Here is a 12,457-nt window from a genome sequence, read left to right as displayed (position 1 = left end):
CAGGTACAGCAAGTGGCTTTTGTGTCTTGTAATTCCACATTTGGTTCACATTCAAACAAGTAGCTGTATGATTAGCTAGCAAGGTTATTTATTCTCCTTCCAGATAGCTAGCAAGCTATGTGGCACTAACGTTACTCTAGAGCAGGGGTGTCAAAGTCAAATGGACGGAGGGCCAAATAAAAAATTTAGCTACAAGCCGAGGGCCGGACTGTTCGAATGTTCATTGAAAAAATTTTAAATGACGCATATAGTCTAGTGAACCTAATTGAACCTACTGAAAACCTAACAAATATATTCCAATATGATCAGATAAATAAAGCAATATTTTCTTATGGCTCTGTCAGTAATCTTTAATTTTCAACAGACACAAAAGACAAATTTCCTTTATATAAAAATCCCCATAACATGAACATTAAATGAAAGAAACCGGTATTCAAGGCACCATCAGTAGCCTATATTTTCTATTTTAGCAAAAGTGGGCTAAATTTACTTCAAAGAAAAAAAAAACAATAATAGCAATTTTCTATCATCCACTCAACTGAAATATTTTTAAAATATAATTGGATTGAAATACAATAAAATAAAGTGCAAAAATCTATTAATCAAAAACAACACTTTGTTTAAGGAGAAGTAACATGCAGTGAAAACAAATATTAAACTTTAACTTTTAAACTTGAACTGAGTAAAAACTCTAAATATGTGATTGCACAGTAATGTTCACTTGTTTGAGGTTGAGGGTGATACTTGGTGGTGTCCCATCTTTTCCACAAGTTCATCAATGTTCGGGTAAGGCTCTGAGCTGAGGAAATCCTCAGAATTGAGTGGAGGTGTTCAGCAGTAAGTCGACTTCTGTGTGATGTTTTGTTCAGGTTCATCAAAGAAAAAGTTGTTCACACAGGTATGTGCTGCCAAACATAGACAACGTTTGAGCAGCCTGGATGCGCAGCTGGGGCATTGTGTCGGGAGGAAACGGGCGAACTCCGCAGCACCCACTGCCGCATATTTTGCCCTCAGTGCATCATTGCATTGGAGGTCAATCAACTCCATTTGGAGGTTTGGTGGTGAGCTTTCCACGTCAACAGCAAATGGGTTACCGAGCAGTTCCAACCTGCTTTTTTGTGCTTCAAAGTCAGCAAATCGGCGTCGAAAGTCAGCGGCAAGCATACCTATTTTATCAGCCAACTGTGCGCTCGGGAACGCACTGGTAGAGAGCTTCTCTTTCATGGTCTGGCAGCTGGGAAAGTGGCTCAAATTTTCTTTCCGCATCTGCGTCTCCCACAGAGTCAGTTTGGTTTTAAATGCCTTCACTGTACTGTACATATCAGAGATGACATGATCCCGACCCTGCAGCTGCAAGTTCATTGCATTCAGATGACTCGTAATGTCACACAGAAAAGCCATTTCACACAGAAACATTTCGTCTCGGAGTTGTGTTGTGTCTTTCCCTTTGCTGTCCAAGAACAGACAAATCTCCTCACGAAGCTCGAAACATCTTTGAAGCACCTTTCCCTGGCTTAGCCATCGCACCTCTGTGTGATAAGGCAAATCACCATGCTCCGTTTCTAACTCTGTCAGAAATGCCTTGAACTGGCGGTGATTCAAACCTTTGGCTCTGATAAAGTTAACTGTGCGCGTGATGATGCTCATTACATGCTCCATTTTCAAGGCTTTACCGCACAACGCTTCCTGGTGTATGATACAATGATAAGCTGTCAGCTCACCTGTCGCGTTTTCCTCTTGCATCTTTTCCCGTATCTTCGCCACCAGTCCGCTCCTGTGTCCACACATCGCAGGTGCTCCGTCGGTTGTCAAACCCACGAGTTTTTCCCAAGGCAGCTCCATCTCATTTACACATCTTGACACCTCTTCATACAAATCATGCCCCGTAGTTGTGCCATGCATAGGACGTAAAGCCAAAAACTCCTCTGTCACGCTTAGGCTGGAGTCCACTCCGCGGATGAAAATTGACAACTGGGCAATGTCAGAAATGTCGGTGCTCTCATCCACAGCCAAGGAATATGCAATGAAATCTTTTCCCTTTTTCACAAGCTGCTCTTTTAGATTGATGGACAACTGGTCTACTCTCTCGGCAATGGTGTTTCTGCTCAGACTCACATTTAAAAAGAGTTGCCTTTTTTCTGGGCAAACTTCGTCACAAACTTTAATCATGCAGTTTTTGATGAAATCCCCTCCGTAAATGGCCGGGCTGATTTAGCGATCTCTTCTGCCAAAATAAAACTGGCCTTGACAGCAGCCTGGCCTTGTGATTTGGCTTTTTTGAACAGAGCCTGTCGAGATTTGAGGCCTCGTTTTAATTCCTCTGCCTTTTGTAGCCTTTGTTCCATGTCCATATTCTTGTTTTTGTCCGCGTGTTTCGTTTCATAATGTCGTCTCAGATTATACTCTTTCAGTACCGCCACACTTTCTCCACACAGAAGACACACAGGTTTTCCAGCTACCTCCGTGAACATATACTCCGACTCCCACCTTGTTTGAAACCCCGGTTCTCAGTGTCCACCTTCCGTTTTGCCATTTTTGATGGGTATCTGAAAGTTAATTTTACTGTGATGCTGACGACTGCTGTGCCAATAAATATTGAAATGAAGCAGCCTACTGCTCGGTGCGTCACCGTTGCATTGTGGGAAATGTAGTATTGGTGCGTGTAAAAGATCTGCGGGCTGCCGGCTTGCTGCGGTCTGCGGGCCGGTTCTAATAATAAATCAAGATCATCCCAGGGGCCGTAAAAAACCTTCTCGCGGGCCGGATGTGGCCCGCGGGCCTTGACTCTGACATATGTGCTCTAGAGGGAATCACTAATGGTATGTTGCTATTCAAAAACAAAGGAATTATCTGAAAGCATGTCAAACTATATAGTGTAACGTCACACGTACGATAGCTTTTTTTTCTTTGGTGGGGGGGGGGGGGGGGGGTTGCCCCGCTCTCTCACTCTGTGTCGGAGTTCCAGATGTGGCTGCAGGGGAGGAGTGGTGGACAACACTGGAGGGCATCTTCACTGCCCACATGTAGGACATTTACAAATAAGTATCCCAAATTAGGTACTAGTAACTACTTGGATAGATAAGAGGCAGAGACTAAGCTTAGAGGTGGATACTGTGTACTGTATGTTTCCAAGTCGTTACTTGAGAGTGATTGTGTAACTCAAAAGACACTATCACACACTGAACAGACCGTGTGAAGAGCACCCTTTGTCATATGCAGTCCTCAAATGATTTGGACTTGTTGCAGAATTCTCCCGAAGTGTGCACTTGCATACTGCCATGATGGAGTTTGCAAGTGCACACCATAAGAGACGGGTGGAGAATTGAGATGTAGCCCTCATGTGCTCGCTCAACCACCTATACGACCATTCCTGTAGCTGAGGGCTACAGTGATATTACAATGAGGGGATTCAATTAAGCTGGTCGGAGATCGCACCGGGTGAAAAGTGATTGTTTTGAAAACCGGGCTGCCTCCCAGGCAAGAGCCGGGTGCTCCGTTTATAGTCCAGAGAAGTCAGCTCAAAACAAAATTACGTATGTGAAGAACATGGAGTAACGATTTAGGTTTCAGTGTTCACATGCAAAGTGTTTGCTCTTCGTAAAAAAAATAATATACTTTATCTGCCTTCCCAAGTAAAACTAGTAAAATTATAACATATACTTTATGGAAAATACACATGTTTTCTGAATGATGAATCATGCAGTCTTGTTGACAACATAACCTGGCAGCGAAGATTACTGTTCTATTTGAGCAGGGCGCTTCTCCATCACAGCTTTCGCCCATTCATGTCACATAGCCCTGTGAACCCAGTTCCTGATTAATTAAACTCCCTCAACATAAAAAAGGGCTACTCTGCGGCAGTGTCCACAGTAGAATAAAATAATTCTATTCATATTGTAGTCCCGTGATCCTTCCCCACAGTTCTTGTATGTGGCACGTTAAAGTATTTAATTATATCCCACAGGGGACAGTACCACAGACTCAGTAAGAGGGAAGATAGATCTATATAAAATATATGACATGGACTGGAACCAATCAGAGTTCCTGTGGTCTGATATGAAGGCAACAAAAGCAATACTTGGAAGAAAAGCATTTTCCATTTTAGCTCATTTACCGCAGATCTGACGGTGTGCCTTTCAATTAATCTATTTCGTATTTCAACCCACAGGAAACTGTCATTGCTGTGTACAAGCAACCACAGCAGCTCCTCCAGCAGACGCAGCCCCCTCCCGTCATCATCCATCTACACACAATACCTCATAATGACAAAGCAAAAACAGTTTGATTTTTAGAAAAAATAAATAAAAATCCAATTTACATAAGTATTCAGACCCTTTACTCAGTACTTTGTTGTAGCACCTTTGGCAGCGGTTCCAGCCTCGATTCTTCATGGGTATGACGCTACAAGCTCGCCACACCTGTATTTGGGAAGTTTCTCTCATTCTTCTCTGCAGATCTTCAAGTTCTGTCAGGTTGGATGGGGAGCATTGCTGCACAGCTATATTCAGGTCTTTCCAGAGATGTTCGATCGGGTTCAAGTCTGGGCTCTGGCTGGCCCACTCAAGGACATTCAAAGACACCACTCTTGCATTGTCTTGGCTGTGTGCTTAGGGTCATTGTCCTGATGGAAGGTGAACCTTCACCCCAGTCTGAGGTCCTGGGTGCTCTAGAGCAGGTTTTCATCAAGGATCTCTGTACTTAAAATAAAACTTTGCACATTCATCTTTGCATTAATCCTAACTAGTCTCCCAGTCCCTGCTGTTGAAAAACATCCCCACAGCATGATGCTGCCACCACCATGCTTCACCGTAGGGATGGTGCCAGGTTTCCTCCAGACGTGACACTTGGCATTCAGGCAAGCCAAAGAGTTAAATCTTGGATTCTCATGGTCTGAGAGTTTAGGTGCCTTTTAGCCAACTCCAAGTGAGCTGTCATGTGCCTTTTACTGAGGAGTGGCTTCTGTCTGGCCACACTAGCATAAAGGCTTGATTGGTGGAGGGCTGCAGAGATGGGAGAACCTTCCAGAAGGACAACCATCTCCACAGAGGAACTCTCGAGCTCTGTCAGAGTGACCATCAGGCTCTTGGTCACCTCCCTGACCAAGGCCCTTCTCCCCAGAATGCTTAGTTTGGCCGGGAAGCCAGCTCTAGGAAGAGTCTTGGTGGTTCCAAACTTCTTCCATTTAAGAATGACGGAGGCCACTGTTCTTGGGAAACTTCAATGCTGCCGAATGTTTTTGGTACCCTTCCCCAGATCTGTGCCCTCGACACAATTCTGTCTTGGCACGCCACTGACAATTCCTTCGACCTCATGGCCTCATTTTTGCTCGCACATTCACTGTCAACTGCGGGACCTTATATAGACAGGTGTGTGCCTTTCCAAATTATTTCCAATCAAGTTAATTTATCACAGGTGGACTCCAAATCAAGTTGTAGAAACATCAAGGATGATCAACAGAAACAGGATGCACCTGACCTCAATTCTGTGTGTCTCACATAGCAAAGGGTCTGAATACTTATGTAAAAAAATACTATTTTTTTATACATTTGCAAACATTTCTAAAAATCTGTTTTGCTTTGTCATTGTGTGTGTAGATTGCTGAGGCTTTAAAAAAAACACCAATCATTTTAGAATAAGGCTGTAACACAACAAAATGTGAAAAAAGGTCAAGGGGTCTGAATACTTTCCAATGACGCTGTATCTAACCTAGATCGCTAACTACATATACTAGCCATTGTTGCTAGCAGCAAGCACCATGCCTAGTTTGTCTCCCCCTGCGAACTTCTTGCTCACCGCCTGTCCAAGCCAGCATAGCAAAGATTATCCGAGTTATTCAGTATATAGTACAGCTTCACCGCTTCCTCTGATCCAGAAATAGTTTACGAAATTAAGAGTGCCGGTATTTGTCTGAGCATAACTAGCATGACCAGGCAACCTCTTCTGCTTACCAAAACTCCACCCACTGTTTGATTGTCAGGTCTAACACATCGAAAATTAACACGAAGGAGCAATTGGGAAATAAAAAAGCCAAATTAAGCATTGCAATTGGTTAATTGAATTTCATTCATCATTTGAATGACAGTTAAATAATAGTGTGGAAAATGATTATCTATTGAAATTGAGAATTCATGTTCTTTTTGTCACAATTCATGTCATGAAGAAATGTAAAACATGAGAAATGATGTCATTTAAGCATTTACATTTAGTTTTTTAAATGTGTCAGTGTTGTAATGGACAGTACCATTACATTTTTCAAATTGGCAGGCATTATGCATACTCAATTATTAAACTGCTATATATTTTTTTACATTTCAATTTTGTCGCAGAAAATGCAAACCCATTAGAAAAAGCAAACATATTGATATATAATTAGCATTTCCAATTGAGTTGTCAGGTAAATGCATTCATATTACATATGTACTAGTTACTAGCTAACGTTATTATACGAGCTAGCTATTAGCTACTGACGCACTGTTGTTCACAGCTTTTCACTAGCATTGTTCATTCATCAAGGTAACAGAGTTTCAGTATTTTTTATTTTGCCTTTATTTAATCAGGTAGAAGAGTTGAGAACAAGTTCTCATTTACAACTGCGACCTGGCCAAGATAAAGCAAAGCAGTGCGACACAAACAGAGTTACACATGGGATAAACAAACATGCAGTCAATAATACAATAGAAAAAAGTCTATATACAGTGTGTGCAAATGAAGTAGGATAAGGGAGGTAAGGCAATAAATAGGCCATAGTGGCGAAATAATGACAATATAGCAATTAAACACTGCAGTGATAGATGTGCAGAAGATGAGTGCGCAAGTAGAGATATTGGGTGCAAAAGAGCTAAATAAATAACAGTATAGGGGATGAGGTAGTTGGATGGGCTATTTACAGATGGGCTATGTACAGTTGCAGTGATCTGTGAGCTGCTCTGACAGCTGGTGCTTAAAGTTAGAGGGAGATGAGTCTCCAGCTTCAGCAATTTTTGCAGTTTGATCCAGTCATTGGCAGCAGAGAACGAGAAGGAAAGGCGGCCAAAGAGGAATTGGCTTTGGGGGTGACCAGTGAGATATACCTGCTGGAGCGCGTGCTACGGGTGGGTGCTGCTATGGTGACCAGTGAGCTGAGATAAGGCGGGGCTTTACCTAGTAAAGACTTATAGATGACCTGGAACCAGTGGGTTTGGCAACGAATATGAAGCAAGAGTCAGCCAACGAGAGCATACAGGTCGCATTGGTGCGTAGTATATGGGGCTTTGGTGACAAAATGGATGGCACTGTGATAGACTGCATCCAATTTGTTGAGTAGAGTGTTGGGAGGCTATTTTGTAAATGACATCGCCGAAGTCAAGGATCGGTAGGATAGTCAGTTTTATGAGGGTATGTTTAGCAGCATGAGTGAATGATGCTTTGTTGAGTTATATGAAGCCGATTCCGGATTTCATTTTGGGTTGGAGATGCTTAATGTGAGTCTGGAAGGAGAGTTTTACAGTCTTACCAGACACCTAAGTATTTGTAGTTGTCCACATATTCTAAGTCAGAGCCGTCCAAAGTAGTGATGCTGGATGGGCGGGCAGGTGTGGGCAACGATCGGTTGAAGAGCATGCATTTAGACTGCCATAGAGACTGCCAGAGGTCCGGACAACAGGCCCTCCAATTTGACTCACTGAACTCTATCTGAGAAGTAGTTGGTGAACAAGGCGATGCAGTCATTTGAGAAACCAAGGCAGTTGAGTTTGCCGATAAGAATGTGGTGGTTGACAGAGTCGAAAGCCTTGGCCAGGTTGATGAATACAGCTGCACAGTATTGTCTCTTATCGATGGCGGTTATGATTAGAGGTCGACCGATTATGATTTTTCAACTCCGATACCGATTATTGGATGACCACAAAAAAGCCAATACCGATTAATCTGCCGATTTTTTTTGATTTTTTTTTTATGACAATTACAACAATATTGAATGAACACTTATTTTAACTTAATATAATACATCAATAACATCAGTTTAGCCTCAAATAAATAATGAAACGTGTTCAATTTGGTTTAAATAATGCAAAAACAAAGTGTTGGAGAAGTAAAAGTGCAATATGTGCAATGTAAGAAAGCTAACGTTTAGGTTCCTTGCTCAGAACATGAGAACATATGAAAGCTGGTGGTTCCATTTAACATGAGTCTTCAATATTCCCAGGTAAGACGTTTTAGGTTGTAGTTATTATAGGAATTACAGGACTATTTCTCTCTATACCACTTGTATTTCATTACCCTTTGACTATTGGATGTTCTTATAGGCACTTTAGTATTGCCAGTGTAACAGTATAGCTTCTGTCCCTCTCCTCGCTCCTACCTGGGCTCGAACCAGCAACACAACGACAACAGCCACTCTCGAAGCAGCGTTACCCGTGCAGAGCAAGGGAAAAGCCCACTCCAAGTCTCAGAGCGAGTGACGTTTGAAACGCTATTAGCGCGCACCCCGTTAACTATCTATCCATTTCACATCGGTTACACCAGCCTAATCTCAGGAGTTGATAGGCTTGAAGTCATAAACAGCTGCTGGAAAATGCACAAAAGTGCTGTTTGAATTAATGCTTACGAGCCTGCTGCTGCCTACCATCGCTCAGTCAGACTGATCTATCAAATCATAGACTTAGTTATAACATGATAAGAAATACGAGCCGTAGGTCATTAATATGGCCGAATCCGGAAACTATCATCTCGAAAACAAGACGTTTATTCTTTCAGTAAAATACGGAACAGTTACGTATTTTATCTAACGGTTGGCATCCATAAGTCCAAATATTCCTGTTACATTGCACAACCTTCAATGTTATATCATAAGTATGTAAAAATCTGGCAAATTAGGCAACCCAAACTGTTGCATATACACTGACTCTGCGTGCAATGAACACAAGAGAAGGGACAATTTCACCTGGTTAATATTGCCTGCTAACCTGGACTTCTTTTAGCTAAATATGCAGGTTTAAAAATATATACTTCGGGGTATTGATTTTAAAAAAGGCATTGATGTTTATGGTTAGGTACACATTGGAGCAACGATACGCACCGCATCGATTACATGCAAAGCAGGACACGCTAGATAAACTAGTAATATCATCAATCATGTGTAGTTAACTAGTGATTATGATTGATTGATTGTTTTTAATAAGATAAGTTTAATGCAAGCTAGCTTGGCTTACTGCATTCGCATAACAGGCAGTCTCCTCGTGGAGTGCAATGTAATCAGGTGGTTAGAGCGTTGGACGAGTTAACTGTTATGGGTGTTGGGGGGGGGTTACAGGGCTGTTGACTGGGGTAGGGATAGCCAGGTGGAAAGAATGGCCAGCCGTAGAAAAATGCTTATTGAAATTCTCATGGATTCATATGTAGTGACAGTGTTTCCTAGCCTCAGTGCAGTGGGCAGCTGGGAGGAGGTGCTCTTATTCTCCGTGGACTTTACAGTGTCCCAGAATTTTCTGGAGTTAGTGTAAAGTATAATTTTAAACCGTCCCCTCGCCCATACCCGGGCGCGAACCAGGGACCTTCTGCACACATCAACAACAGTCACCCACGAAGCGTCGTTACCCATCGCTACATTAGTATTAATATTAATATTATTAATATTAATAGTATTAGTATTATCCGTTACATTAGTGCTACAGGATGCAAATTTCTGATTGAAAAAGTTAACCTTTGCGTTCCTAACTGCCTGCGTAAATGGGTTCCTAACTTGCCTGAAAGGTGGCATATCGCGTGGGCTATTCGATGCTAATGCAGTAATAACTTTCATGGGGTTAGGTTTGATAGCCAGAAAAAGCAAACAACCACATTCTTTCCAAAAGAGCTCGTTAGCATCACTACTTGACATTTCAGATTAACCACTGTGCCCCGCACATTGACTCGGTACCCCCTGTATATAGCCTCGTTATTGTTATGTACATGTTAGTGTTACTTTTAGATTTATTCGATTATTATTATTTTTACTTTAGTCCATTTATAAAATATTTTCTTAACTCTATTTTACTGCGTTGTTGGTTAATGGCTTCTATGTAAGCATTTCGCCGTAAGGGTTCTACACCTGTTGTATTCGGGGCATGTGACAAATAACATTACAATTTGATCATGTTGGTGTCAGTCACTTTGCCTCAATTATTTTTTGTTAGATAACTAGCTAGCTAAAGTTGGCTACCTTATGCCTATACATTGCGACTTTCTACTATTGGCTAGCTAGTTACTGTTGGCTACTTGCCTTGATTCGTGCACCACTGGTTTCTTCAAGTTCACGTATTTTAGCTCCACCGCGACCTGTTGAATGAAGCGTAACATGATCTAGTGCACCATGCAAGACTTGCCAAGCTAACTTTACTAACTAGCTATCGCTAACAACTAACTAGTATTTGTATAGCAGCATTGTTGTGAGGAATGTTTTTGTTGTTGACCTACCTATAACCCTTCCAATTGAGGTATTTTCCACCGTGAAGGTGACGGGCGGAGTTGAAGCCAACCCGTCTGCGCCACGGCCTCTGCGCCCACAGGCATAAAGATCTCCACTTCTGGAGAACACGCGGTCGTTGCCACCATAGCTGTCCCTCCAATTTTGACAATGCGAACCGTTGGGATCCCCTCTCTCTCTTGGCGCTCTGAAACCACCTGCATTTCCCATCCCAAAACACACATTTTCCTTCGCACCCCCTTTCCACGAAGACCTCCAATCTGTGGGTGGTGCTGTGGTAGCAGGCGTAGGTACATCGTTTTCCTCCTCCCAGTCCGACATTACAAACGAGAATGTGCGATAACTGGCTAGCTAATTTGATATCATCTCACCTGATGCCAATTGTGGTCCCTAACATCCGGTTTGTGACCTTTCTATTTTTCACACAATCAGTTGTTTGCAGTTCAGTGGGGTGGATGAAAATCCATCAAAACTTTTTCGGAGGATTGTTTTTTGTGTGTTTTTGTCTTCCTCCCTGAGTGAGATTATGCTACATTCATAAACAAGTGGGAAGGTGATATTTACCACATTCAACTGGAAAAACATCCACTGTAGTGATGGGTCGTTCGCGAACAAATCGGCTCTAAGAGCCGGCTCTTGTGGGTAAACGTTGGGAGCCGGCATGCATATCAGAAGAGCCGAATCTATTTATAAATAAATAAATAAAATTAAGATATGAATAATCAAAATATTTAAATGAATAGAATTAACTACTTCAAAGAACGAAAAAATAAATAAAATAATATAGGCCTAAATGCTCAAGCGCACACATTCGTTCTGAAAGATCTGCAGATCTGAGCTGGTGGCCTCTGTCTACCCACAGTTTACTAAAGCCATGAAAGGGAGACTGCATTGTGGCCACATCCGTTTCCTCTGAGAGGGTCTTCTCGAAAACGGGACAAATAATTACTGAGAGAAGGAACCGCATTAGCCCCTCTAAAGTGAGACAGCTTGCACTTCTGAATGCAAATCTCTCATAAAAGCAAAATATGGTCAGCATTGCTGTGTGCTGCTGGTTATAACATGGCAATAAAGAAGAGAGAGAAAAGAGAGACCAGTTTAATGTTTTAAGTGGAATGCTGCAGTTTTGCACATTGTTATTTATTTTACTTTGATATGGTGCAAAATTCTATCATTATGTTGTTCAGATTGTATTTGTTTTGAATTGTTACATTTAAATGCACTTTGTTTATATACGTTACAAAAGTTATACTTCAAATGCACATGTGTAATAGCATCCTTCATTTTTTTACATTTATTTAAATTTGTGGGCTGTTGCAGTTTTGCAAATTGTTATTTATTTTTCTTTGATATGGTGCAATATTCTATTATGCTGTTCAGATTGTATTCATTTCGAATGGTTAGATTTATATGCACTTTTTATATACATTAAAAAGTTATACTATAAATGCAAATGTTAATAGCATTCTTTTTCATAACAAACCCATGCATTTTTAAATACATTGTGGTAAAGGTAGAGAATGATTTTAATAATTTAATTAGAATTGTTTTAACACCAATCATAGTCAAACTATCGCAAACTGTTTGACTTGAAAAAATAGAGCCGTTTGGGAGCCAAAAGACCCGGCTCCTTTTGGTGAGTTGAGCCAAACGACCCGGGTCACTGAAAAGAGCCTGAATGCCCATCACTAATCCACAGAACACCCCTCCAACTCGTAATTACTAGTGGGGAAACTCTTCTATCATCCCTGAGCTCCAACTTCTCACACATACTGACTTCACCCACTAAGGAAATTACCTCAATAATAGCATGTTCGGCAGGTGTTAAGTTAAATAAAATAATAATAAAACAATCGGCAGGTGGGTGTGGCTTGAAGCAATGAGTGACGTTTTTAAAGGGCAGCAGTGTATTTTGAACCCACAAACCAACCCCTCCCTGTTTTTGTTTAATTGAACATTCCACTATTTTTTTTGTGCTGAACGCAGCTCTTTGAGGACTTTAAGTTAGGATTCGTG

At 41.5% G+C, this 12,457-nt stretch overlaps 1 protein-coding gene across 1 annotated transcript in view; it reads right to left on the bottom strand.

The window, feature by feature from the left end:
• ddx43 (DEAD (Asp-Glu-Ala-Asp) box polypeptide 43) overlaps nt 1-10,762 on the bottom strand; it is a 34,715-nt gene extending 23,953 nt beyond the window's left edge. Inside the window, exons 1-2 of the mRNA XM_064932417.1 lie at nt 10,432-10,762; nt 10,238-10,293 (exon numbers count right to left, since the gene is read on the bottom strand). Coding sequence (XP_064788489.1) covers nt 10,238-10,293; nt 10,432-10,762 — 387 coding nt within the window. The remainder of the gene's footprint in view (nt 1-10,237; nt 10,294-10,431) is intronic.
• Nucleotides 10,763-12,457: the final 1,695 nt, after the last annotated feature.

Source organism: Oncorhynchus masou, chromosome 23 (assembly GCF_036934945.1).
Source record: "Oncorhynchus masou masou isolate Uvic2021 chromosome 23, UVic_Omas_1.1, whole genome shotgun sequence".
Classification (NCBI taxonomy): domain Eukaryota; kingdom Metazoa; phylum Chordata; class Actinopteri; order Salmoniformes; family Salmonidae; genus Oncorhynchus; species Oncorhynchus masou.
Note: the sequence above shows the minus strand (reverse complement) of the source record. Positions and strands in the feature narration are given on the sequence as shown.